This window comes from Muscardinus avellanarius (genome assembly GCF_963383645.1).
Source record: "Muscardinus avellanarius genome assembly, chromosome: 13".
Classification (NCBI taxonomy): domain Eukaryota; kingdom Metazoa; phylum Chordata; class Mammalia; order Rodentia; family Gliridae; genus Muscardinus; species Muscardinus avellanarius.
The window spans coordinates 93,502,995-93,529,943 of record NC_137799.1 but is presented as its reverse complement, the minus strand read 5'-3'; the positions used below and the strand labels follow the sequence as shown (position 1 = coordinate 93,529,943).

Genomic DNA, 26,949 nt, shown 5'->3' with positions numbered 1-26,949 from the left:
TTTTATTTATTTTGTGTGTGTGTGTGTGTGGTACTCGAGATGGAACCCAGAGGCATTCTACCTCTGAGCTGCACCTCCAGCCCTATTTTTTATTCTTTATTTTGAAACTGGGTCTCACTAAGTTGTAAAGGGCCTCACTAAGTAGCTGAGGCTGTTTGCAAACCACGATCCTTTGGTCTCAGCCTCCTGAATGCTGGGATTACAGTCACGTACCACCATGCCTTGTGATAATAAGTCTTTAAAAAATATTTCCAGATCGTTGAGTTTCTTTACCTTTCATATTTGCCCCAGAGTACTTTTGATATTAAACCTTTGTTTATTCCAGTGCTGTGCATTTCAAGTAACTGCACAGTGTTCTAGGTAAAGCACTAGAATGGTCTGTGCCCAGTAAAAGACAGGTCCCTCGTCCACCCTCCCAGGACTCTCACTTCCCCTGGGGGATGCTGTTTGGTTTCTTCATAGATACACAGGGGTGTGTATGTGTTTCCTGTACACTCACATAAACACGGCTCCTTGGTTTATTTATTTATACATAAGGTTAAGGAGCGAGTCTTTAACTGACCTTTTTGTGTGTGTGTGTGTGGGTTTGGGAACCCAGGGGCATTTGACCTCCGAGCTACACCCCTTGCCCTATTTTTTATTCTTTATTTTGAAATAGGGTCTCACTAAGTTGCAAAGGGCCTCACTAAGTAGCTGAGCCTGTCCGCGAACCGTGATCCTCCAGTCTCAGCCTCCCAAATGCTGGGATTACAAGCGTGTGCCACCACGCCTGGCTCCTTTAACTGACTTTTTAACTCAAGTATATCTTTTGTGGGTTATTTTCTTTTTAATGGTACTGGGAATTAGACCCAGGATATTCAGCCTCTGGCCTAAACTTCAAATTAGGACTGAGGACTGAACCCATGGGTGAAAGTTTATAGTTTTTAGTCTCTTGAGTTTTATTTCCTGTTTTAAAATGATGGAACTATGAATGTAACTTAGTTTCTACAACGCCTGTCTAGAATGTAAGAAGACTTAGGTTTAATCAATCCCTAGCACAACTAAAGGTGTGTGTGTGTGTGTGTGTGTGTGTGTGTGTGTGTGTGTGTGTGTTTGTTCACATATACATATATCCCCATGCCTTATACATGCTCTGCACACTCTGTTACTGAGGTATTCCCAGTCCTGCTTCTCATTTCAATTTTAGTCTTTTTTATTTTTATTTTCATTCTTTTTTCAGGTAGTGCTAAATACATTATTGGAAGAAATAGTAATTTCTCTATTTGGTTTCAAATTTATTAAGAATTCCAGACAAATATTAGAGACTGAGAATTTTAGAATTTAAAAGTCTGAAGTGAGTGTGTGTGTGTGTGCACGTGCGTGCGTGTGCACATGTGTGTTTCTTTTTGGGTTTTTTGATGGTACTGGGGATTGAACCCGGGGTGCTCTTCCTCTGACCTATACTCCCACCCTCAGCCCTGTTTCTTATCTTTTTTTTTTTTTTTTTTTTTTGTGGTGCTGGGGGTGGAACCCAGAGGCTTTGTACCTCTGGGCTATACTTCAGACCTATTATTTGGAAACAGGGTCTCTTAAGCCCTGTGTTCAACCCCCAGTATCAAAAGAAAGCCTTACAAAAAGCACTTTTTGATACCATAAATATATTTATGGAGGTTTGGCCGGTCATACTAACACATGCCTATAATCACAGTAGTTGGGAGGCTCAAACAGGGATATCACAGGTTTGAGGCCAGCTGCAGAAATTCAGTAAGATCCTGTCTCAAAATAAAAATCATTTTTAAAGTGGCCAAGAACCAGGTGTGACAGCATATGCCTGTAATCTCAGTACCTGGGAGGCGTTGAGGGGAGGATCCCATGTTGGAGACAAGCTTTAGGAATGTAGTGGACCCACAGCAACCTCGTGAGACTGTTTCAAAGCAAAACGGGCTGGAGGTGTGCCTCCGAGGTAGAAGTCCCTGGCTTCTGACTCTGGTACCTGTATGTGTGCAGGTGCTAAGCAAGAGCTCTACCACACACATCATTGTATAGCTATTTGTGTGCAGGGAGTGCTACTCAGGACAGAACCCAGAGACATTCTACCTCCAAGCTCCACCCCAGCCCTGTTTTGTTCTTTTATTTTAAAGCAGTGTCTCACTAGGTTGCTAAGACTGGCCAGAACCTGTGATCCTGCAGTGTCAGCCCCTCAAGAACTGGGATTGCCAACCTGCACCACCATGTCCGGCTCTGTCCCCACAGGAGAGAATGACAATCCTAAAATATTCGTGGTCTTGTATTTAGGTTATATAACTTGGCATATTTCCATGGGTCGTTCATATTGTAATATTCATTCACTCTCTGTTGCTTGATAAATCACATTTTTATTCATTCACAGTTGATACACGTTTAAATTTTTATTCTGCTCCTTCGGCTGTCATGGATAGTGCTGCCCAGCATACTCACCAGCGTGTCTTTTTGTTGCACATGTTTTCATTTCTCACATTTTCTTTTCTTTGGTTCTCACAACAGGAACTGAATGTTCGAAAAGTTACTCTATCTACGGATAAAAACAAATACGGCGTTCGGCTAAGGGCAGAACCGGATCACATGGTCCTGGGGAAGCGCCTGAAGGGAGCCTTTAAGACTGTGATGATGGCCATCAAGCAGCTGGGCAGCGAGGCGCTGGAGCAGTTCCAGAAGAGCGGTGGGTGTTGTGCCCGTTTCAGGCCAAGGGAGGTTTTTACCAGCACATTCTTTTTTTTTTTTTTTTTTTTTTTTCGGGTCTGGGGATGGAATCCAGAGGGGCATTTGACCTCCGAGCTACACTCCCTGCCCAATTTTTTATTCTTTATTTTGAGACATGGTCTCACTGAGTTGCAGAGGGCCTCAGTAAGTAGCTGAGGCTGTCTGTGAACCACGATCCTACTGTCTCAGCCTCCCCAGAACTGGGATCACAGGCATGTGTCACCATGCCTAGCCATGTGTTGCCTTTTTTCTTTTTTTCTTTTTTTTTTTTTTTTTCTGGTGGTACTGGGGTTCCTGGAAACCCTTCTACCTCCAAGCTACACTCCCAGACCTTTTTTATTTGGAAACAGGGTCTCTTAAGCCAGCAAGGCTGGCTTCTAACCTGCGCGATCCTCCTGTTTCCGCCTCCCAAAAGTGGGGATTACAAGTTTGTGCCTCCATGCCTGGCTTTTTTTTGTGTGTTTGTGTGTGTGTGTGTATGTGTGTGTGTGTGTGTGTGTGTGTGTGTGTGGTACTGGGGGTAGAACCGAGGGGCTTTCTACCTCCGGGTTAATGCTCCCAACTTATTTTATACTTTATTTTGAAACAGGGTCTCACTAAGTTGCTAAGAGCCTCACTTAGTAGCTGAGGCTGGCTTCAAACCTATGCAGTCCTCCTGTCTTAGCCTCCCAAGCGCAGGGATTATACCACGCCTGCTTATTTTGTGTTTTAAAACAAGGTCTTACTATGTTCGGAAGGCCTGACTATGTTGCTGAGGCTGGCCGTGAAACTATGATCTTCTTGTCTCTGCTTCCCAAGTACTAGGATTACAAGTGTGCGCTACTGTGCCTGGCTCAGAATCTCTGTCTTGATCTCTTATTTGAGCTCCACTGAATTCCTTCTTGTCAGTATTTTTAAGGAGCAGTAGAGAGTTGAGTAAGTCACACTTGTCTTCATTCTCACAGCACTGATAGGCATCGGTGATGCACACATTAATCATGGTTTTGATATGTGTTTTGAAGGAAAAGGGGCAAGTAAGAAAATAATCTTCATACACTCTCCCTATCCCTCAGAGTGCCCAGGGTTTGCAGCCCTGCCATGATTGCAGTCAGACTTGGCTGGATACTGCTACTTGACATCCCGCAGCCTCCCTGGCACCCAAGATGCTTTTAATTGGGCCCCCTTTGAAGCTGAAAGGTGATCCAAACAGAGATTTAAGGACCCAGGAGTCAGAGGAGTGGTTATAGAAACTGAAGAAATGCCCCTGTGAGTCTCCAGATTTTTAGATAGAATTAACATAAAAATTCAGCAGCTAAAACTTGTCATTCATTACTAATTCAAATTAAAATACTAGATTCGAAGATGTTTTGATCAGCCTTCACGTCACAAATCTGCATCATTCGACCAGGTAGCTAAAACATCAAAAATTCCTGAAAGAAACCACCTTGAAACTAAAAACTTGGCATTTCAAAACCCTGGTTTCTGAATGAGCTATTCTGCCCTGACAGAAAGCAGAACAGTTTAGAACACAGGGTCGTAACTTAAAGATGTGCTTGAAGCCTACAGAGATAATCATAGGTGACGACGCTGGTCTTCTCTGAAGGGGAAATGCCATCAGCAGCTGCCCACACTTTTCTGCCAAGCCTGGCCAGGCATGGTCTCAGCACTCAGCGCCTCACTGCCCAGTGAGGAGTGGCCCACGGCCACATTCACTGTGCGGGCTGTTTCTCATCGTCTGCTCTATGTGTAGGCAGGGCCTCCCCCTTGGTGTATCTCCTCAGCTTAGTTGTCACTCTAGACCTGGTGGGAGCCATTCGTGGTGACTTTAACTCTCTTTAAGGCGGCATAGTGTCCACTGAAAACTTGTCACATCCGTGGTACAACAGTGCCAGGAGTTGGGGAAATGATCTCTCTCAGCCTTTTCAGCTCTACTGCTCTGAAATTTTCATCAGAAAGGGGCACGATATACCCATACCTGGGCAGCTCAAACAGGAGGGGCTCATGGCATCTGCTTCTCCCCAGGAAGCATCATTGTAGAAGGCCACGAGCTGCACGAGGAAGACATCCGCCTCATGTACACCTTCGAGCAGGCTTCGGGTGGCACTGGGCAGTTTGAAGCGCATGCAGATGCTCAGGTACTTAACTGTTTTGTTCCCCAGAAGGTCCTTTACGAAGATTACAGAGAAGGTATTGTCTTTCCTGACTGTGGACAGCTTGTCCCGTTGTTCATTTTAGTCTGGCTCTTAAATTTCTCTTCATTGCCGCGCGTGGTGGCGCACGCTTGTAATCCCCGCGCTTGGGAGGCGGAGACAGGAGGATCGTGCAGGTTCGAAGGCCAGCCATGCTGGCTTAAGAGACCCTGTTTTCAAATAAAATACAAAATAGGTCTGGGATTATAGCCCGGAGGTAAAAGGCCCCTGGGTTCCATTCCCAGTACTACCCCTCCCCCCCAAAAAAAATAGGTCTGGGTGTTTAGCCTGGAGGTAGAAGGGCTTCCAGGAACCCCAGTACCACCAAAATAAATAAATAAAAAATTTCTCTATGATAGACCCTTAACCTGTATTTTTAATGAAGGCATAAATAGACATTTGTGGGGTTTGCCTGTACTTGTTCTACGTGTTGGGTTTCACAAAAATAAACTCTTCAAGGAATGAGTGTCATAGACACAAAATAGGAAGCCAAGTCTTAGTATTCTGTCTGGGTAAATCATTAAGTGGAAATAAGTTAAAGGAAACCTCCAGGCCAAAATTTGTGGGAATGGAGGTCATTAGGAAATGCTCTCTGCAGAGTCTGCAAGCTGTTTGGGGTTGGGGGTCCATGTTTTGTTAGTTTGTGGTGTGTGGGTTTTGTCATGCATGGCAGTGCAGGTCCAGGGCCTTACACCTCCTAGGCAAGCACTCTGCCACTGAAGTGTTCCCGGCTTTGTTAGACAGCATGCTTGCTGCGTTTGAAAGCAGTGCGCTCTTACCCTTTGCGTGGTGTGCTCTGTTCCTTCCCAGGCTTTGGTTCTCTTAGATGTCACCCCTGACCAGTCGATGGTGGATGAAGGGATGGCTCGGGAGGTCATCAATCGGATCCAGAAACTTCGAAAGAAGGTCAGTTTGTCAGGTCAAGGACATGTTGTTCTGCACTTGTTGGGAGGATCAGAGTGACAGGCTGTATAAATTAGTGTTCAGGAGGTGATGGTTCAGTGATTTGCTGTTCATTCAGATCCTTTGCAGGGAAAATAGGTCTCTTCCCCTCCCTGCTCATTCTCATCTGTTCTTTCTCTGACCATGAGGCATCCAGCCAGCTATTACCCCTTTCTATCCTTCGTTCCCTTGTGCTTCCACAAAATCATCTGGATAGGTCTCTCCCTGGTGCAGAAAGTAACCGGAAATGAGTGAGTCTCTGAGGAAGGCATACATGTAGCCAGGCGACAGGGTGCTTAGCTCAGAGGGTTGCTGGGTGTGCACAGTGGTGTGGTTTTTCCTCCTTGAGGAGGTGAAGAAGCCTCACAGAGCCTTGCCTACAGCGCTGAGGGGCCTCCCGGCCCTTGCCGGTGAGTCAGGAAGCTGTACCCGAGGAGACCTGGACAGCTAGGAGGGCTCCCACACACCCTCTTCCTGGGCCCGAGACTCAGACCCATGAGTCAGGGCTTGGGAGGCCACTCCAGTGGAAAATGGGTTTGGGAGCCCTGTTCCCTTCAGCGCTTTGTGAGTGGCCTTGGTCATTGCTTCATTGCAACATTCCTGAGGGGCTGGTTGTGCTGGGAGGGCACTTGCCCTGCCTCCCCCTAAAGTGGGTAGAGGACCGTGATGCAAATGTGCGCTGTGGTGCAGTCTTACAGGTCACCTGAGCGAGGGTGAGCAGGCATGCCCTTCCATGCCTGTCATTGTTCAGCAGGACCCTAAGCTTTGCCTAACTATGCTTCCATGTGTGATTTCAGTGCAATCTGGCTCCAACTGATGAAATTACAGTGTATTATGATGCAAAGTCTGAAGCGAGGTACCTGAACAATGTTATTGAAAGCCACACGGAATTCATATTTGCCACCATAAAAGCTCCCTTGAAGTCATATCCAGTTCCTGTGTCAGATAATATCCTTATTCAAGAAAAAACACAAGTGAGTTCTAAATTTCTTTGAACTACTAAAAGATTTCATATTCGGTTCCATTTAAGCTAACAGTCACATCTTCATATTCCAGTCCTTAGAAGAGATTGGTATAATAACCTGTAAATAAAATAATGCTCTGTCTGGATGGTTGTGGGTACGGTCAGAAAGAGTCCAGAAGAGAAGAGGGGAATGGGAAGCAGAGCAGTCCTCACAGCAGCTCTGGCAAAGGACGCCGGGAGTGTGCAAGATTTGCGAGGAGATGGAATGACCATGTGGGCCAGTTTTTTCCAAAACTCGAACAGTTACCAACGTATGGGGCATGTTCAAATACAGCCTCTCCAGCTTAGCAGAACTCTCAGCGACCTAAGGAGACCCTGTTTTGAAACACAAAAAGGGCTGAGGGTGTAGCTTGAAGTAGAATGCTCTTGGGTTCAGTACCAACAAAAAAGAAGAGGATAAAAGGAAGGAGAATGGAAATACCTTCATTGGCTTTTTAGGAGCTAATGCTCTTGCTAAGAACCAGCGCGTTACTTGATGGTGGTGGCTCTGGCCAGATGCTGCGTTAATCATGCTTTTCTTTGCTCTCAAGCTGAAGGGCTCTGAACTGGAGATCACACTCACCAGAGGATCATCCCTGCCTGGTCCTGCTTGTGCATATGTTAATCTTAAGCTTTGTGCAAATGGCAATGAACAAGGTAAGAGTGAGGAATTCTATGGCTGTGTGGCAGTTTTAGTTAAACCTCTGGAAATCTTGAATGCTCTCATAAGGGAATTTGTAAAACTGCATAACCTTTACTTTTTAATTGACATCAAAGTGAATGCACTTACGAGTAGATGTACTTTTCCCAATTCCTCCCACTGAGAACCTCAAGCACCCTTTACATTATACCAGAGTACACTTTAAGCCTCTCACAGAGGGAAGGAAGCAGACCAGCGAGGAAGCTTGAAACCCAGCAGCACAGTAGTGCTGACAGTGCTGAGTGCCCTGGACTTGCTGCCTTCCCACATAGGTCCCACACTTGGAGCCGAAGAGGTCGGCAGCGTGGAAATGGTTAAAAGAACAAACAAACAAACAAAGCCTCAAAGGCCTGCTGCTCTGGACAAGTTGGGCAACCTACTAAACAGACTTTTTTTGAGGTATTGGGGACTGAACCCAGGACCTTACATATTTTTAGGCAAGTGCTCTACTACTACAAAGTTGTATATAGTGCTAGCTCAAGACAGAAAATCTTTAGACAGTAATTGCTATATTTTAGCCAAGAGCACAGCAGAATTCAGTATATCAGAATTTAGAACTCAGCCGGCACCCAGTTTAAATAAGATCTTGAGAATATCTTCCTTGCCCTGTGGAACTAAGAGCCAAATCCCAGGCATTCTGCCTCCAAACTGCACCCCACCCTTTTTACTTTTTGTTTTTAAACAGGGTCTTGCTAGATTGCTGAGTCTCGTTGCTGAGGTTGGCCTCATCTGCAATGCTCCTGGTTCAGCCGCAAGTACGGGGATTATAGGTGCACCACCATGCCTGCTGTACTTTTGTTTTGTAAGGTGTTACATTTGGGAAAAACTGGATAATGGTCCATGATATCTCTTTCATTTTCTGTAACTTCATGTAATTGTAATTATCTCAATGTAAATTTTTTTCCTTTTTTAAAATTTGGCGGTACTGAGGATTGAACCCAGGGGCATTCTACCTCTGAGCCACACCCCACCACCACCAGCCTTATTTTTTATTCTTTATTTTGAAACAGTCTACATTGCAGAGGGCCTCACTAAGTAACTCAGGCTGGCTGTGAACTTGCCATCCTCCTGTCTCAGCCTCCCAAATACTGGAATTACAAGTGTATGCCATTATACCTGGTTTAAAGTGACGACCCACACCTGTAATCTCTGTAGTTGAGATGCTGAGTGTAGCCTCAGCAACATAGCAATACTCTCAGGATAGCAGCCTAGTCCAACCTTGTTTCAAAATAAAAAATAAAACGGATTGGAAGTGCATTTTGAAGGTAAAATGCCCCTAGGTTCAGTCCCCACTATTAAACAGGGACAACAAAAAAGATGAGGATCAGCCAGACATGGTGGCACACACTTTGTAATCTCAGAGCTTGGGAGGCTAAAATGGGTGGATCACAGGTTTGAGGCCAGTCTCAGCTAGTTAGTGAGGCCTCTGCAACTTAGTGAGACCCTATTTCAAAAGAAAGAATAAAGTAGGAATAGGGGGTGTAGCTTAGAGGTAGAATGCCCCTGGGTTCGATCACCAGTACTGCCAAAAAGTAAGGTAATGATCAGGGATATTTTTATTTAGCCTATGCCTTGGAGATTTCCAAGTGGCGCACGCTTGTAATCCCCGCGCTTGGGAGGCTGAGACAGGAGGGTTGCACAGGTTCGAAGCCAGCCTCGGCTACTTAGTGAGGCTCTCAGCAACTTAGTGAGACCCTGTTTCCAAATAAAATATAAAATAGGTTTGGGAGTATAGCCCAGAGGTAGAAGGCCTCCGGGTTCTATCCCCAGTACCACAAAAAAAAAAGGGGTGGGGGCTATAAATACAAAGAGTTGAATGCAGAAGAACAGAGCCTTATCCCTTAACCACCTCTGCTGGGGATTGCCAGAACACAAGGGTAGTGTGTCCTTTAACAACTAAACACACACTAGGGCGTGAACCCATTGCTTACCTTTGACTTTTCCTCTAAATTTAACGCGTTCATTTTAAGTGTTACTTTTCTGAATGAGATTATTTTTTGTGGTGTTTTGCAGGTGGAGTGTTGCTTCTGGAAAATCCAAAAGGTGACAATAGGTTGGACCTTTTAAAGCTAAAGAGTGCTGTTGCTAGTATTTTCGGTGTTAACAGTACAGAGCTGTCTGTCTTCCTTGGAGAAACAGGTATGTGGAAAATGAGAGGATGTCTGTCTTTTTACCTCAGGTGGATTGATGAAGCCAGGGCATTTTATTTTATATTTGAAACAGGTGGTGCACCGCCGCCCTGGCTCCTTTCAGTTTTTCTTAATGCCTGCTCCTTAGCAGGCCCCGTCTCCATCGTATCCTTGTGCCTCCTCTTTATGCATATGGCTAAAAACCCTGGGTTTATTAGGAGGCCAAGGTTCTGATCTGACCTATATGTATTAGCCATCTGATAAATTTCAAGGTTCAGTGTCATGGGGAGTCCTAACTTTATCAAATGTGAACATCATACCAGATCTTACTAAATCAGCAACTGGAGTGCATTTAAAGAATTGTCACTGATAACCAGGCCTGGTGCCTGCAATCCCCGTGCTTGGGAGGCTGAGAATGGCAGATTGCAGGTTTGAAGACAGACAGCCTTAACAACTTAGCAAGACCTCAGCAACCTAGCAAGACCCTGTTCCAAAATAAGAAATGATGGCCAGGAGTGGTGGCGCACACTTGTCATCCCCGCGCTTGGGAGGCGAAGACAGGAGGATGGCACAGGTTTGAAGCCAGCCATGCTGGCGTAAGAGACCCTGTTTCCAAAAGTATAAAATAGGTCTGGGAGTGTAGCCTGAGGTACAAGGGCCTCCAGGAACCCCAGTACCACCAAAAATAAAAAATAAAATAAAAAATAATAATAATAAAATAAAAAATGAAATAGAGCTGAGAGTGTATCTTGGAAATAAAACCTTCAGTTCATTAAGTCCTTAGTACCACAACAATTAAAAAAAAAGGAGCCGGGCATGGTGGCGCACGCTTGTAATCCCAGCATTTGAGAGGCTGAGACCTGGAGGATCGTGGTTCGCGGACAGCCTCAGCTACTTAGTGAGGCCCTCTGCAACTCAGTGAGACCCGGTTTCAAAATAAAGAACAAAAAATAGGGCAGGGGGTGTAGCTCAGAGATCAAATGCCCCTGGGTTCCATCCTCAGACCCGCAAAAAAAAAAAAAAAAAAAATTAAAAAAAGGGGGGGGGATGAATCATAACTTATTTTCTGACTATAATTTTCACTTTTCAAATATAAGATTTTAATGGTGAAATTTGAGATACAGAATGAAATTATAAGGGAGCTACAATATACAAAGAAAATATTAAAAGAGAAAATAATTTGACTTAAATTTTAAGTTATGGGTATTATGCCATTTGCTTCAGTGGTAGTGAGCTTGCCCGTGTATGTGCAATTTCCCAAGACCAAAAAAATTACCTCCCACTATTTGAATGTCATTACAGATTGGAGTTATGGAAAAGGCAGCATGCTTTGATAGATGAAATAAAAAGCATTACTGTAAAAAGATCATGGTGGCTTAATAGTGAAGTAGGAAAAAGTGATGAACTAACAGAATTGTTCTTTTTAGAAATACAAAACCAAACCAACTTACTGAGTCTTAGTGGAAAAACACTTTGCGTGACTGCGGGGTCCGCTCCCTGTCTCACCAACGGTCCTCCTGCTCTTCTCTGCGGGTACATCAACCTGCAGCTCCTCAACGCAGAGCCACAAGGTAGGTGCCTCTCCCGCCGCCAGGCTCTTCAGATTTCCGTCAGTGTGCGAGGCGTTTCTTGTACACACAAGGTAGTCATTGACAGTTTAGACTCACAGGCTGCTTCTGGGAGCACCAATGGCCTTTTTTTAAAATGGTGCTTATATAGAAAAAGCCCTCATTTATCTGGCATGCTTGGGAAATGAAATAAATAATCTAGGTAAAAATTGCAACTAAATGAAACAACATTTCATTTTATATTTTTGCCTTTTTTCTAAATTGATAAATGTTCTGAAAACTTGTATACCTCGATGGCTTAATCGATGGTCTAGATCTCTCTTTTCCTCATATACTAGGATTCTTATTGTACACATATTTGCTGAAGTCCTTATATTTGCTGAAGTCCTTGGCTGTGCATTGAATATCCATTCTCCAAGCTACTGGCTTTTAGATAAGTCAGTTTTTCTTTTTCCCTTTCTCTTTCACCTCTGACCATTCAAGGCTGTTTTTGTGTATACTGTGCCTCTGGCCGTTAAATACCCGCTCCTGTGCCCACTGCAGCCACGGAAGCCTTCCGCACAGCCCACTGGAGCTGTCTGTCGTCGCCGCTTGTGTTAGAAGTTGAGCTCTCAGGAATTTACCCTTTGTTTTTCCTTCTGTAGAGTGTTTAATGGGAAAAGTGGGCACCCTTCTACTTGAAAACCCCCTTGGACAGAATGGACTAACCCACCAAGGCCTTCTGTCTGAAGCAGCCAAGGTGTTTGGCCTTCGGAGCAGGAAGCTAAAGTTGTTTTTGAATGAGACTCAAACACAAGGTGAGGACATTATGGACCGTAAGTTTTTTTCCTTAAAATCTTGATTTATTCATCTATAGATTATGTTTGTGAGAGATTATACTTCTTACTGTATCATTTTTTATATATATCCCCCAAAATTGACCACAATATAATTTTTAGTGGCGCACACTTGTAATCCCAGCATTCGGGAGGCTGAGACTGGAGGATTGTGGTTCTCTGCCAGCCTCAGCCACTTAGTGAGGCCCTCTGCAACTCAGTGAGACCCGGTTTCAAAATAAAGATAGGGCAGGGGGTGTAGCTCGGAGGTCGAATGCCCCTGGGTTCCATTCCCAGACCTGCATAAAAAAAAAAAATTAATTGAAAGCCAGGAGTGGTGGCACATGTTTGTAATCCTAGTCCTTGGGAGGCTGAGACAGGAGGATCACAGGTTCAAGGACAGCCTCAGCACGTGGTGAAAACTCTCCTCAAACTAGTGAGACCCTGTTTCAAAATAAAAATAAAATTGGGCTAGGGATGCAGTTAGGAGGTAGAATCCCCCTGGGTTCAGTCCTCATCACCACAAAAATGATGTTGTGTGCCTATAATCCGAGAACTTGGGAGGCTGAGACATGAACATTACTGGTTCGAGGATAGCCTGAGACTCTTAACCTAGGGAAGCCCTCTTTTAAAATAAAAATAAATTAGTGCTGGGAATGTAGCTCAGAGTTAGAATGACCCTGGATTCAATCCCTAGTGCCATAAATAATAATAATTATTACTGGTATAATTGAAGCCAGGTGTGGTGTTGCATGCCTGTAATCTGGTTGCAGGTTTGAGTCCAGCCTCAGGAACTTAGCAAGGGCCTCAGCAATTAAGAGGACCTTGTTTAAAGATGAAAAAAATTAAAGCTGGGCTTGGTGGCGCACGCTTTCGATCCCAGCATTAGGGAGGTTGAGACCAGAGGATTGTGGTTTGAAGACAGCCTCAGCTACTTAGTGAGGCCCTCTGCAACTCAGTGAGACCCGGTGTCAAAATAAAGAATAAAATAGGGCAGGGGGTGTAGCTCGGAGGTCAAATGCCCCCCCTGGGTTCCATCCTCAGACCTGAAAAAAAAAATGAAAATAGGGCAGGGGGTGTAGCTTGGAGGTCGAATGGCCCTGAGTTCCATCTCCAGACCCGCAAATAAATAAATAGATAAAGAATAAACAGTAGAGCTGGGAGTATAGCTCAGAGGTTGGGTGCCTCTGGGTTCCATCCTCAGTACCACAAAGAAACAACATAAAAAGGGCAGAGGTATGATGTCCTGGCGCTCAATCCCAAGAATAATAATGTTATTTATTTATTTATTTATTTTTGGTGGTACTGGGGATGGAACACAGGGGCCTTCTACCTCCAGGCTACACTCCCAGCCCTATTTTATATTTTATTTGGAAACAGGGTCTCTTAAGCCAGCTGAGGCTGGCTTCAAACCGGTGCGATCCTCCTGTCTCAGCCTCCCAAGCGCAGGGATTACAAGCGTGCGCCACCATGCCCGGCTTAATAATGTTAATTAAAGTGATAAGTACTTTTTGTTTTAGAAATAAAAATATGTTCTTCTACATAAACTCGCATATTGGCTCACCCTAAAATTAACCTCTGCTCTAAGAATCACGTTGACATCATAGTCACCTCCCTTTTCAGTTCATAATGCATGCTCACGTGCATTTTCTTATTGGACCATACAACAGGGATCTACCTTTACAGATGGTTGTGTTTACCTGAGGATTGAATCCAGGAGCGTGGTACCCAGAGGGTGCACCCCCACACCCCGGCCTTTTTATTTTGAAATGGTCTCACTAAGTTGCTGAGGGTCTTCTAGTTTCTCAGGGGGGCCTAAAACCCGTGCTCCTCCTGTTTCGGCCCCCCAAGTCCTGGCATCAGGTGTGCGCCCCCACGCCAGGCTTGTGGCCACACCAAGATGGAACAGCCAGGTTTGGTGGAGGGAGAGTGGGAGACTCGTGGACGACATCTGGAAGGCAGAGCAGGTGCAGGAGGAGGTCCTGAGCACCGCTGACCAGGTCCTGACTGCACGGTCTCACTACCTCTTTTCTTCCCTGGGGTTAGGTAGGCAAGAAATTAGTAGGTAGGAGCATCGAGGTTAGGATCACACCCAAGAGCATCACAACGCTCGGCCTCATTCCAGGCCAGTGTGCTTTTCCAGTTATGTTCTCATCCCCATTATGATTTTCCTTCCATAATAATCTTCATAAAATATTAATAACTTGGTAAATTAGAAAGACCCTGAACTCTGGGAGGTCATTTTGCTGTCTCCTCTGGATTCTTAAGTATCATCTCCAAATCCTACATTGATCATAAGGAAGCAGCTTTGAGAGTACTTTCATATACAGAACTACTTCCTAGAATAAGCTAATTTAGAGGAAGCTCGTTCTTTCTCTATAAATTCAGTGGGTATTTTTGGAGGTGGGTGTTACACGGGATTGAACCCAGGGGCATTCCACCTCTGAGCTATGTCCCCAGCTCTATTTTTTTTTTATACTGGGTATTTAACCCAGGGGCATTCTACTTCCAAGATACACCCCCATCTCAATTTTTTATTCTTTATTTGGTAACAGGGTCTCACTAAGTTGAGGAATTCCTCACTAAGCTGAGGCTGGCCGCAAATCCTGATCTTCCTGTCCTCGGTCTCTCAAGTACTGGGATTACAGGCATCACCGTGTCCGGCCCTATTTCATTTTTTTACGTGGAAACAGGGCCTTACTAAATTACTGAGGCTGGCCATGAACCTGTGATCCTCCTGTCTAACTAAGCTTCCCAAGTATTGGGATTGCAAGCATGCACCACTGTGCCGGCTCTGAGTTAGACTGTTACTCAAAAGTTTTCCTCCTCGATCCTCTCGGATCGTATCCTTTGACGTGACTCCTCAGTGTTAACTTTCTGTTCTCCTTCCAGCTTAGCAGTGTGTGTGTCTCAGACTCGTTTTTCATGTGCTCCTCCTTCCCTACCCCGGAGAGCTGTTCTTCCACTTATAGGAAGTTTTACTTAGAAACCCTGTGTCTGAGCTGCTGGGTTGATGCTACTTCTGTAACTTTTCTGTAGATACGGGGGAGGCGTCTTACCTGGTGCCTCTATTCAGCCATTCTATGAGGTGAGGGCGTCTTCCAGTAGTGCACCCAAAGCTACAGGGAAAGGATTCATTCGAATTGGCCAAGAAAGAGATTACTGGGCCGAAGCTGGGCGGGACCCAAGTGAGCGGCCTCAGGCCATTCTCTGCTCTGGAGCCGCGATCAGTGCTCCCCCTTCACCCATCCCCAGGAACCTGACAGCATAGGGTGGTGCTAGCTGGCGGGCTCCCCAAAACCTGAGTGTCCAGGGGTCGTCGGTGGTCACTGAGGGTATGATTGATTCTTGTCCTGGTGACCCAGAGCCACCACCCTTAATCTTGTGAGTGACTCTGTCCTGAGACAGCGCATTAGTATAAACTGGTGTGTGTGGTCAGGTACCCACCATGAGTAGCAAAGACGTCAGGAAATTCCATGGCTGTAGGGGTTCCCCCAGGATCTGGAGGAAAAGTCAAACCTTTCTTAGCATGAAGCCAAATTTGTTACTACATAGTCAGTTAGCATTTCTTTTTTCTTTTTGGTCCTGGAGAGTGAACTGACAGGCATTCTAACTCTGAGCTATACCCCCAGCCCCATTTTTACTTTTTCATTTATTTTGAAACAGTGTCTCAGTAAGTTGCTGAGGCTGGTCACAAACCTGCAATCCTCCTGTCTCAGCCTCCCAATACTGGGATTACAAGCGTGCACCACCACACCGGGCCGACGGCACATTTCTAAAATATTCGCACGTAATATCTGAGTGACTTCATCCATAATATCAATAGATAGAATATTGATATTTTAAAACATTTTTTGAAGCCAGGCGTGGTGGCGCATGCTTATAATCCCAGCATTTGAGAGACTGAGACAGAAGGATCGTGGCTCAAGGACAGCCTCAGCTACTTACTGAGGGCCTCTGCAATTCAGTATGATACTCTTTCAAAATAAAGTATATAAAATAGGGCTGGAGGTGTAGCTCAGAGGTAGAATGTTCCTGGGTTCCATCCCAATTACTACAAAAATAAAAAAAAATCTTTCTTTTCATTCTAGAAATCACAGAAGACGTACCCATGAAGACTTTGAATATGAAGACTGTTTATGTTTGTGTACTGCCAACAACAGCAGAATCATAGGATGTGATGACCAGTGTGGTTCAGCAGCCTTTTCATGACGACCCTGTCTCCTACGTGGATGTACACGGACACTCTGAGGTCATTTCCTGCAGGTTCATGTCTAATACGCTGCTTTTGGGTTACAATTCAAGTGGAATTAATGGACTAGAGACCTCATGGAATATTCACTTAACCTTAGCACCTATGCATTCATGTTGGGGAAGGTTATGTTGTTACCTCAGCACCACAAAGTTTATTTCTATTTTTGAGTTCTTTATTACAGAAAGTAGAAGTGATTTAATAGGATCGTGTTTGCGTGTATATGTCTTTGTGAATATATCATTTATAGCCATTTAAAACTGATTTCAGACCTTAAAAAATGGACATTTATATATTTCTGCTATCTGAATTTTCCTGGGTGATTTGATGGGCTATTTTAAGTTTCAGTAAATCAAAACAATAAACGAACTCTGTCAAGTATGTATTTGTTTTTGTGTTCCTGGGGATGTAACCTGGGGCATTCTACATCCGAGCGACACCCTCCCAGCCCCATTTTTTTATTCTTTATTTTGAAACAGGGTCTCACTGGGTTGCTAAGTAGCTGAGGCTGGCTGCGAACTGCAGTTCTCCTATTGCAGCCTCCCAAAATATGTATTTGTTGGAAGAAATTCTGGAGTTTAATGAAACCTGAAATCATATAATGTAGCCAGGCATGTTAGCGCATGCTTGTAATCCCAACATTCGGGAGGCAGAGACTGGAGGATCATGATCCAAGGACAGCCTCAGCTACTTAGCGAGGCCCTTCGCTACTCAGTGAGACCCTGTTTCAAAAAAATAAAAAGAGTGCCGGGCGTGGTGGCGCACGCTTGTAATCCCCGCGCTTGGGAGGCAGAGACAGGAGGATCGCGCAGGTTCGAAGCCAGCCCCGCGCGCTGGCTTAGGAGACCCTGTTTCCAAATAAAAATGTAAAAATAGGTCTGGGAGTGTAGCCCGGAGGTAGAAGGGCTTCCAGGAACCCCAGTACCAAAAAAAAAATAAAATAAAATAAAATAAAAAGATAGGACTGGGGGTGTAGCTCGAAAGCATAATGCCCTATACATACATACATACATACATACATACATGTATATATAAAACATGTGAGCCGGGCGTGGTGGCGCACGCTTGTAATCCCCGCGCTTGGGAGGCAGAGACAGGAGGATCGCGCAGGTTCGAAGCCAGCCGCGCGCGCTGGCTTAGGAGACCCTGTTTCCAAAATGAAAATGTAAAAATAGGTCTGGGAGTGTAGCCCGGAGGTAGAAGGGTTTCCAGGAACCCCAGTACCACCAAAAAAAAAAAAAAAAAAAAATGTGACTTCTACATTAAGACAATGAATTACACATCTAAAACTACCTTTCCCCAAACCCTAGTGAGAGTGTGGGTCCTCAAAGAAGCAGATGCCAAAACATTTTTTTTTTTTTTTTTTTTTTTTTTTTGCGGGTCTGGGGATGCAGAGGCATTTGACCTCTGAACTACACCCCCTGCCCAATTATTTTATTATTTATTTTGAAACCGGGTCTTAATAAGTTGCAGAGGGCTTCACTAAGTAGCTGTCCACGAACCGCGATCCTCTGGTCTCAGCCTCCTGAATGCTGGGATTACAAGCGTGCGCCACTATGCCCGGCTCCAAAACAAATTTTACATATGTATTTTAGTCTGCATTCTCACACTGGTCCAAACACCTGACACACACGCGTTAGAAGAAAGAAGACTTACTTGCTTCTTATAGATGGATATGTCAGCTCATGCATAAATACAAAATGCAGTCCACTGTACACGGGCGGCCCAGCAGGAGCCAGGGCAACAGGCTTAGGGCATTCTGGCAAGAATCAGAGAAGAGGTCAGAGAGGATTTTGGCACCAGGTGTGCAGCTTGAGCAGAGCCAGTGCATGTGGGGTCAAGCTGTACCGTCCCCACCCCAGGCACCCACCGGCAGCATGGCGGCCTCCAAAGCTGAGCTCCACCTCTATCCCTATTTTATTTCTTAGTTGGAAATAGGGTCTTGCTAAGTTGCTGAGGGCCTAGAGCCTTGAACCTGCATTCCTGTCTCAGCCTCCCAAGTAATAGATTACAGGGATCCACCACCACGCCTGACTCCACCGCACATTTTAAGTCTAAACTGTACCAGTGTGCAAGTATTAGAAGAAACAAGTGAAAAAATGAAAGGGAGCCGGGTGTGGTGCCCACACTTGTAATCCCAGCATTCAGGAGGCTGAGACCGGAGGATCACGGTTCTCGGCCAGCCTCAGCTACTTAGTGAGGCCCTCTGCAACTCAGTGAGACCCAGTTTCAAAATAAAGAATAAAAAATAGGGCAGGGGTATAGCTCGGAGATCGAATGCCCCTGGGTTCCATCCCCAGACCTGCAAAAAAAAAAAAAAAACAACAATAAAATAGGGCAGGGGTGTAGCTCAAGTTGAATGCCCCTGGGTTCCACCCCCAGATCCAGCAAAAAAAAAAAAAGGGGGGAGAGGTCACACACACAGGGAGACTTTCATTCTAGAGTGCAGACTTTTATCCCTTTGAAAAAAGAGAAGATTGATTAGAAAAGTCACAACTGCGGTGGACCTTGAGACAAAGTACTAGTCAGGTGAGTGCAGAGTCCACAAGCAAGTGTTCCTTAGAGTTTACGTTTGGTGGAAATAACCTGGCTCTGTTCCCCTCCTTGCTTAGTCAGCATCTCATTACACCCAGGGTCATCGTGACCTTGGAACAGCTGACTCATTGTGGCGCACATCTGTGATCCTAGTGCGTGGGAGACTGAGACAGGACAATCACGGGTTCCAGGCCAGCTTCAGCCATCTAACAAGACCCCGCTTCAAAAAATTAAAAGGGCTGTGCTTGTAGTTCTGATGTAGATTTCCCCTGGGTTTTATCCCAAATACTACACACAAAAATACATAAATAAGCCCGGCCTGGTGGTGCACGCTTGTAATCCCAGCATTTGGGAGGCTGAGACAGGAGGATCGCGGTTCACGGACAGCCTCAGCTACTTAGTGAGGCCCTTTTCAACTCAGTGGGACCCGGTTTCAAAATAAAGAATAAAAATAAGGTTTGGGGTGTAGCTTGAATGTCGAGGCCCCTGGGTTCCATCCTCAGTAACACACACACACACACACACAAAAAAAAAAAAAAAAAAAAAAACAAAAACCACTAGTCCTAGCCACCCATGTATTGTGGCATACACCTGTAAATCCCAATAGTTGAGATGTTGAGACAGAAGTGTCCAAGATTTGTGGATAGCCTCAGCAACTTAGCAAGACCTGTTTCAAAATAAAAAATAAAATAGGGCTGAGGGTTTACCTGGGAAATAAAATGTTCCTGGGTTCAAACCCGAGCACCATAAAAAAAAAAGGCCAAAAGTCTTATAGGATAGGGCCCTCATTTAACATTAATTGACCCCGACAGACCCTATTTTAAACCTCTTCTAGCTACGTTGGAGCCTATAGAATTTTGTGAGACAAAGTTCAGTCCATAAGAATGTTCGTGGCAGCCAGGCGTGGTGGCACACACTTGTAATCCCAGCATTCAGGAGGCTGAGACCAGAGGTTCTCTGTTTGCAGATAGCCTCAGCTACTAAGTGAGGCCCTCTGTAACTTAGTGAGACCTGGTTTCAAAAAATAAAGAATAGCCGGGCGTGGTGACATACGCTTGTAATACCGGTGCTTGGGAGGCTGAGACAGGAGGATCGCACAGGTTTGAAGCCAGCCTAGCTACTTAGTGAGGCTCTTGGCAACTTAGTGAGACCCTGTTTCCAAATAAAATAGAAAATAGGTCTCGGGGTACATCCCCGAGGTAGAAAGCCCCTGGGTTCCACCCCCAGTACCAATAAATAAATAAATAAATAAATAAATAAATAAATAAATAGGGCGAGGCTTTAGCTCGAAGGTCGAATGCCCCTTGCTTCCATCTCCAGACCCACCCAAAAAAAAAAAAAATGTTCGTGGGTTGGAAGAAAGCCCATTATTATTAACCTAACAATTCTGCCAGACATAGAATCAGTGTGTCTCCAGTTAATATCTCAGAAGGATTTTTTTTTTTTTTTTTTTTTTTTGTACTGGGGATTGAACCCAGGGGCATTCTACCTGCAAGATATACACCCCTAGCCCTATTTTTTTTTTTATTCTTTATTTTTGAAGCAGATTCTCACTAAGTTGTGGAGAGCCTAAGTATCTGAGGCTGACCACGAACCTGTGATCCTCCTGTCTCAGCTTCCCAAGTACTGGGATTAAGAATGTACCTCACCATACCCACCCATAGCATTTCATTTAGAAATGAACCAGCTATTTTTAAATTTCACCTGAGAATAGAATGCAAAAGATTTAGAAAAGTCAAAGCAATTTTCTTTTTTAAAAAATTTTTTATTGGTGTATTACATTCATACGAAAAAGCAAGTTTCAATGAAATGTACAAAGTTAGAAGACTTACATAATCTAATTTTAGGACCTATAAAACTAAAGTTTTGTACTAGTGAATCAGCATAAAGATAATCAAGTAGGTCAACAGAACAGAATAGAAAAATAACAGCTGGGTGTGGTGGCTCATACTTGTAATCCCAGCACTTGGGAGGCTGAAACAGGAGAATCGCGCAGGTTCGAAGCCAGCCTCAGCTACTGAGTGAGGCTCTCAGCAACTTAGTGAGACCCTGTTTCCAAATAAAGTATAAAATAGGTCTGGAAGTACAGCCCGGAGGTAGAAAAGCCCCAGTACCACAAAAAAAAAAAAAAAAAAAAAAAAAAAGAGAAAAGAAAAAGCAATAGAAATAATTATTGTGACTATATTAGATACTAAAAGAACTTTGTAGATAGGATGAAGGATATAGATTTTAAGACAAAGATTGTAGGTAAACCCAATCTAATCACAGGAGCCATTAAAAGCAGAATGGGTTCTGGATGGAGGTAAGGAAATTTAGCAAAAGGGAAATCAGATCAGACATACAAATTTAATGTGCACATGTGGATGGAACTTGGACATTGTACCTCCGAGCTACACCCTCCGCCCTAAGTTTCATTCTTTATTTTGAAACAGGGTCTCACAGTTGCTGAGAACTTCACTAAGGAGCTGAAGAAGCTGGCCGCAAACCTGCGATTTTGCTGTCTCAGCCTTCCAAAGTGCTGGGATTACAAATTTACTGCTGCCTTAAAAACGCGTGTTTCACGCAGCGCGCCGAGCCCTTTGCCCCGGGCAGCCTGCCTGGATAGGTCCCTGGTCAAGGGGCCTGGTCAGGTCCGGTGCGCCCCACAGCCTTCCTGGTGGCGGCGATGGGGGGCAATGAGGGCCGATTCTGCCCCCGGGCGGTCCCCGAGGACGTGCCGAAGTAGAGCGAGTCTCCGCGCGCTCGCGGCGCCTGCCCCCCGGCGGGGTCGCTGTTCTGCCTGCAGCCCACGGCTTCCTCCCAACAGGGTTCTCTGCGCCCCATTCGCCCGCTCCCCTTCTCCTTTCCTGTCCTCGAGAACCCCAACGACCCCGGTACCAGGGGAGGGCGTGTGCACAGGGCGCCTTGGCTGGGCACCACGCCCCCTGAGCAAGTACCGCCCCCTGAGCCCGCACCGCCCTCTGAGCATGCGCCGACCCCTGAGTCTGCGCGGCCCCCTGAACAAGCGCCGCCCTCTGAGCATGAGCCGACCCCTGAGCCTGCACCGCCCTCTGAGCATGCGCCGACCCCTGAGCCTGCACCGCCCTCTGAGCATGCGCCGACCCCTGAGCCTGCACCGCCCTCTGAGCATGAGCCGACCCCTGAGCCTGCACCGCCCTCTGAGCATGCGCCGACCCCTGAGCCTGCACCGCCCTCTGAGCATGCGCCGACCCCTGAGCCTGCACCGCCCTCTGAGCATGAGCCGACCCCTGAGCCTGCACCGCCCTCTGAGCATGCGCCGACCCCTGAGCCTGCACCGCCCTCTGAGCATGCGCCGACCCCTGAGTCTGCACCGCCCTCTGAGCATGCGCGGACCCCTGAGCCTGCACCGCCCTCTGAGCATGCGCCGACCCCAGAGCCTGCGCTGCCACCCCCTCTGCCGTGACGTCACGGTGCATGGAAGTGACGTCACGGGAGCCAGGAGGGCTTCCGAGAGAGACTGAAGATTTATAATCAGGTCTGGGAATAGGGCCGGTGTTAAAGGTCGGTAATGGCATCTCTGGGCGACGTGGTTCGCACGGGCACGGTGGGGCTCCCTCCAGGCAGGGCCGGTCCTGTAGACGGGGGTGGGCGCAGCCCCGCGGGGCAGTCGAGGGATGCTTCCCGATCTGTATCGACTATTCATGATCTTGTTGACGTTACTGCTGCCCATAATTTAAGTCATTAAATTAAGTAATTTAAGTACTTAATTTAAGTACCAGACGTTGGGAACTCGCCTCAGTTTGCCTAATCAAATGACTGGGATAGATACGTCCCTGGGAAGAAGGGAAAATAAAATTTATTGGGATCAGGGAATTTGTCTGATCCTGCCTTCACAGAGGGTGGGGTGTCCCTTTAAGAGCCACCTTTCTGGCCCCTGCAGGTGTGCTTTTCAGGATGACACAAGTCACGACCACGAAGTCCTTGACTTGATTCCTCTTCAGACCTCTGGGTGCCAGCCTTCATTCTTTAGGTCAGTGAACAGATAATGTTATTCGTTAACAGAGGGAGAAGGGAAGGGAGAGAACAAGACGAAGGGAAGAAGGAAGATGTCAGCTTTGAAACAGGACATTTGTTAGCTGCCGGGGGGGAGCTCCGCAGAAGACCTGGAGTGCAGACTGACTCAGTGCAGTGGACCGTCAGGACACAACAGTCTGCTGAGTTCCTGGTCGGATTTGAACAGGAGTCCTTTATTAGCGCCCGGAAAGCTCTTATCACTTCCTGGAAGCTGGAGAGCCTCAAGGACTGAGCTGAGACCCCCTGTTCCCTTCCTGTGGCGCTCTTTTGAGCAATAGTTGTTTCCCCCTACCCTTAAGGGAAGGGCAGATTCACATTCAGTCTCTCCATGAGTGAAGGGTTAGAAGAGACCCACCAGCCCTGACCTCATTTTATTGTCTATTTGTGTAACTTGCCAATTTCCTCACTTCCTACTGACTATCGTGCGGTTTTTGTTTATGTGGTGCTGGAGATTGAACCCAGGGCCTTGTACATGTTAGGCGAGTACTCTTAAAAACTCTGCTTTTGAAAGCCGGGTGTGCTTGCCAGTACTTGGGAGACTGAGACAGGAGGATCGAAGGTTTGCGTCCAGCTTCAGCTACTTAGGTCCTCCACAACTTAGACCCTGTTTCAAAAATAAAGCACAGCCCAGCGTGGTGGTGCACACTTGTAATTCCAGTATTCAGTAGGCTGAGACTGGAGGATCGCGGTTCACGGATAGCCTCAGCTACTTAGAGAGGCCCTTTGCAACTCAGCAAGACCTTGTTTCAAAAATAAAAAGACTTAAAAATTAGGGCAGGGAGTGTAGCTCGGAGTTACAATGCCCTTGAGTTCCATCCCCAGTGCCACAGAAAAATAAAATAAAAAATATGGCTGGGGTTGTTGCTTGGAGATAGAATGCCCCTGGTTTCAATCCCCAGGACCACAAAAAAATAATAACAATAAAAAATAAAAAAGCCAGGTGTACTTGGGAGGGGAGACTGAGACAGGAGAGTCACCAGTTCAAGATCAGCCTCAATCAAATATTTAGCAAGGCTCTCAGCAACTTAGTGAGACCCTGTTTCCAAGTAAAAAATGAAATTGGTCTGGGAATGTACCTCAGAGGTAGAATGCCCCTGAGTTAAATTCCAGCACTACCAAATATATGTGTTTTGATGTCATATCTGGGATTACAGAATAATAAAAACAATACAGAATAATAAATAAAATAGGGCTGGAGGTCTAACTCAGAGATAAACCCCTGGGCTAAATCCTCAGTACTAAAAAAATAAAATAAGACCACTTTAACAGTTGACCTTGTCGTTTTTTGTGTTTTATTTTATTATTTGGGAAGGGTTTTGTTTTTTGTTTTTGAGCGGGTTTGGCTATTTAATTTCTGTGTGTCCAAGAGAGGATCATGCATACAGCTAATGGTTAGTGCATTTTCGTTGTTGTTGTTGTTGTTGTTGTTGTTGTTGTTGTTGTTGTTGTTTGGTGGTACTGGGGCTGGAACCCAGAGGCTTCCTACCTCCGGGCTATACTCCCAGACTTTTTTTATATTTTATTTGGAAACAGGGTCTCACTAAGTTGCTGAGAGCCTCACTAAGTAGCTGAGGCTGGCGTCGAACCCGTGCAATCCTCCTGTCTCAGCCTCCCAAGCACGGGGGTTAGTGCATTTTCTATGTTTCACTTGTTGTCTGCCAATACTATAGGATTCCTTTTTCTCCTCCTCTTCCCAAAAAGAAGATTTTTTTTTTTCTAACAATGGTGATTAAACTCAGGTTTCTACCTCTGAGCTAAACCCCCTATCCCTGTTTTATTTGTTTGGAAACAAGATCTCACCAGGTTTCTGAGCCTGCCTTCCACCCTACAGTCAGCCTCCCAAAGTGTGCGCCCTGGTGCCTGCTCGGCATATGCTTGCTTTTTTTTTTTTTTGCGGGTCTGGGGATGGAACCCGGGGCATTTGACCTCCAAGCTACACCCCCTGCCCTATTTTTTATTCTTTATTTTGAAACAGGGTCTCACCAAGTTGCAAAGGGCCTCGCTAAGTAGTAGCTGAGGCTGGCCGTGAACCGCGATCCTCTGGTCTCAGCCTCCCGAATGCTGGGATGACAAGCGTGCCCACCACGCCCGGCTTCTTTTTCCTTTTCATAACCTTATCGGATTGATAAAGTTTCTGTTCTGCACTCCACACAACTGTTTTTCCCTGAGATGATTAGAAGCGTTTGCCAGAAGACTTTATTAGTCTTCTCTGGCCTCATTATCACATGCGCCTCCTTTGGTGAGGTGCTGGGCGTGGAACCCAGGGGCTTTCAACCTCTCAGCTGCACCCCCAGCCCTGTTTTTTATTTTTATTTCGAAACAGGGTCTTGCTAGGTTAATGAGCATTTCACTACTTGCGGAGGCTGTCCTCGAACCTGCAATCCTTCTGTCTCAGCTCCTGACTACTGGGATTATAAACATGTGCCACATGCCTGGCACATGGTCCTTTTTTTATAGTTCTATAAAACCATGTTTTTATAGTTTTATAGTCTTTTTATAGTTATATAAAGCTATTTTATAGTCATAGACTTATATATCTTTTTTGTTTGTTACTGGGGATTGAACTCAGGCATTTTACTACAAAGTTACATCTACAGCCCTTTTTTTTTTCCATTTTTTTTAAAATTTTGAAACAGGCTCTTGCTAGGTTCCTAAGGCTGGCCTTGAAACTGTGGTCCTCCTGTTTCAGCCTCCCAAGTACTGACATAATATGTGTGTTCCTATAATCTGCACCAGGCTATAATTAGATATTTCTTCCAAGAATTTTTGCCGAGTTGTTTTTTTCTAGTCAATATTTCTCTTCGAATTTGTTTTACTTATATTTGGAATATTCCTTTAATATTTTTCTTCATATAAAGATAGAAATATTCTGCAATAGTCTTTATTTCATATTGTTTCTAGCCTTTCTTTGTTATTTGGTCATGTTGTAGGAAAATTCCTGCCTTTTAAGACTTTGTGCAATGTGGGATAATTTTTTGGTTTTTGTTGTTGTTTTTGTGGCACTGGGGATGGAACCCAGGGGCATTCTACCTCCGAGCTCTACCCCAACCCTATTTTTCATTCTTTATTTTGAAACAGGGTCTCACTGAGTTATGAAGGGCCCCACTAAGTAGCTGAGGCTGTCCTCGAACTGCGATCCTCCAGGTCTCAGCCTCCCAAATGCTGGGATTACAAGCGTGCGCCACCACGCCCGGCTTGGGATAATTTTTTTAATGATGTGGTTCTAGAAGTAAAATTTTCGGTCATGAGTGTGTAGGCTACACAGTGTGTGTGTGTGCGTCTGTGAGGCTGGCACACTTCTTGCGCTCATCTGTACCTCTGTCCATCTCATTTCTCAGATCTCTACTCCTTTCCTAGAAGAGCCCAAAATGAGCAAGTCCCTGGTGAGTTCTTACTTCATCAATTTGTTGCTTTATTTTAGTTCCCTGGGAGATGTTAAGAAGCACCGGACACTCCATAGAGTAAGATGAACAAGTTCAGAGAAATTAAACCTGACTTGAGAGAAATGCAGACGAGGCCCTCAGCTCATGTCAGTTTTGGGAAGTAGATGTGAGCGTGTGAGCTTCTGTAGCCCATGCTGGTACTTTCCCCAGTTTGCTAAATAAAATAACTGAGATAAGCCTTTGGGAAGAAGCAAAAAGAAATGTATTGATTTTCTAGAAAACCAGAGAAGACATTAACTTCAGAGTCCAGAATTGAGCTGAACATGGTGGTGCATGCTTGTAAACCCAGTACTTGGGAGGCTGAGTCAGGAGGATGGCAGATTCCTGGCCAGCCTCAGCTTCTTAGTGAGGTCCTCCGCAACTTGGTGAGACCCTGTTTTAAAGAATGAATAAAAAGCCGGGCGTGGTGGCGCACGCTTGTAATCCGAGCATTCGGGAGGCTGAGACAGGAGGATTGCGGTTCGCAGACAGCCTCAGCTACTTAGTGAGGCCCTTCGCAACTCAGTGAGACCCGGTTTCAAAATAAAGAATAAAAAATAGGGCAGGGAGTGTAGCTCAGAGGTCAAATGCCCCTGGGTTCCATCCCCAGACCCGAAAAAAAAAAAATTAGTTAATTTAAATAAATAAATAAATAATAAAAA

General features: G+C 45.4%; 1 protein-coding gene across 1 annotated transcript in view; it reads left to right on the top strand.

The window, feature by feature from the left end:
* The window catches only part of IARS1 (isoleucyl-tRNA synthetase 1), a gene marked incomplete at its 3' end in the record, with an annotated part of 47,776 nt that extends 31,559 nt beyond the window's left edge, over window positions 1–16,217 (top strand). Inside the window, exons 25-33 of the mRNA XM_080708464.1 lie at window positions 2,503–2,677; window positions 4,720–4,832; window positions 5,697–5,792; window positions 6,626–6,802; window positions 7,383–7,488; window positions 9,545–9,670; window positions 11,088–11,231; window positions 11,873–12,025; window positions 16,135–16,217. Coding sequence (XP_080564590.1) covers window positions 2,503–2,677; window positions 4,720–4,832; window positions 5,697–5,792; window positions 6,626–6,802; window positions 7,383–7,488; window positions 9,545–9,670; window positions 11,088–11,231; window positions 11,873–12,025; window positions 16,135–16,217 — 1,173 coding nt within the window. The remainder of the gene's footprint in view (window positions 1–2,502; window positions 2,678–4,719; window positions 4,833–5,696; window positions 5,793–6,625; window positions 6,803–7,382; window positions 7,489–9,544; window positions 9,671–11,087; window positions 11,232–11,872; window positions 12,026–16,134) is intronic.
* Between the last annotated feature and the right edge of the window lie 10,732 nt (window positions 16,218–26,949).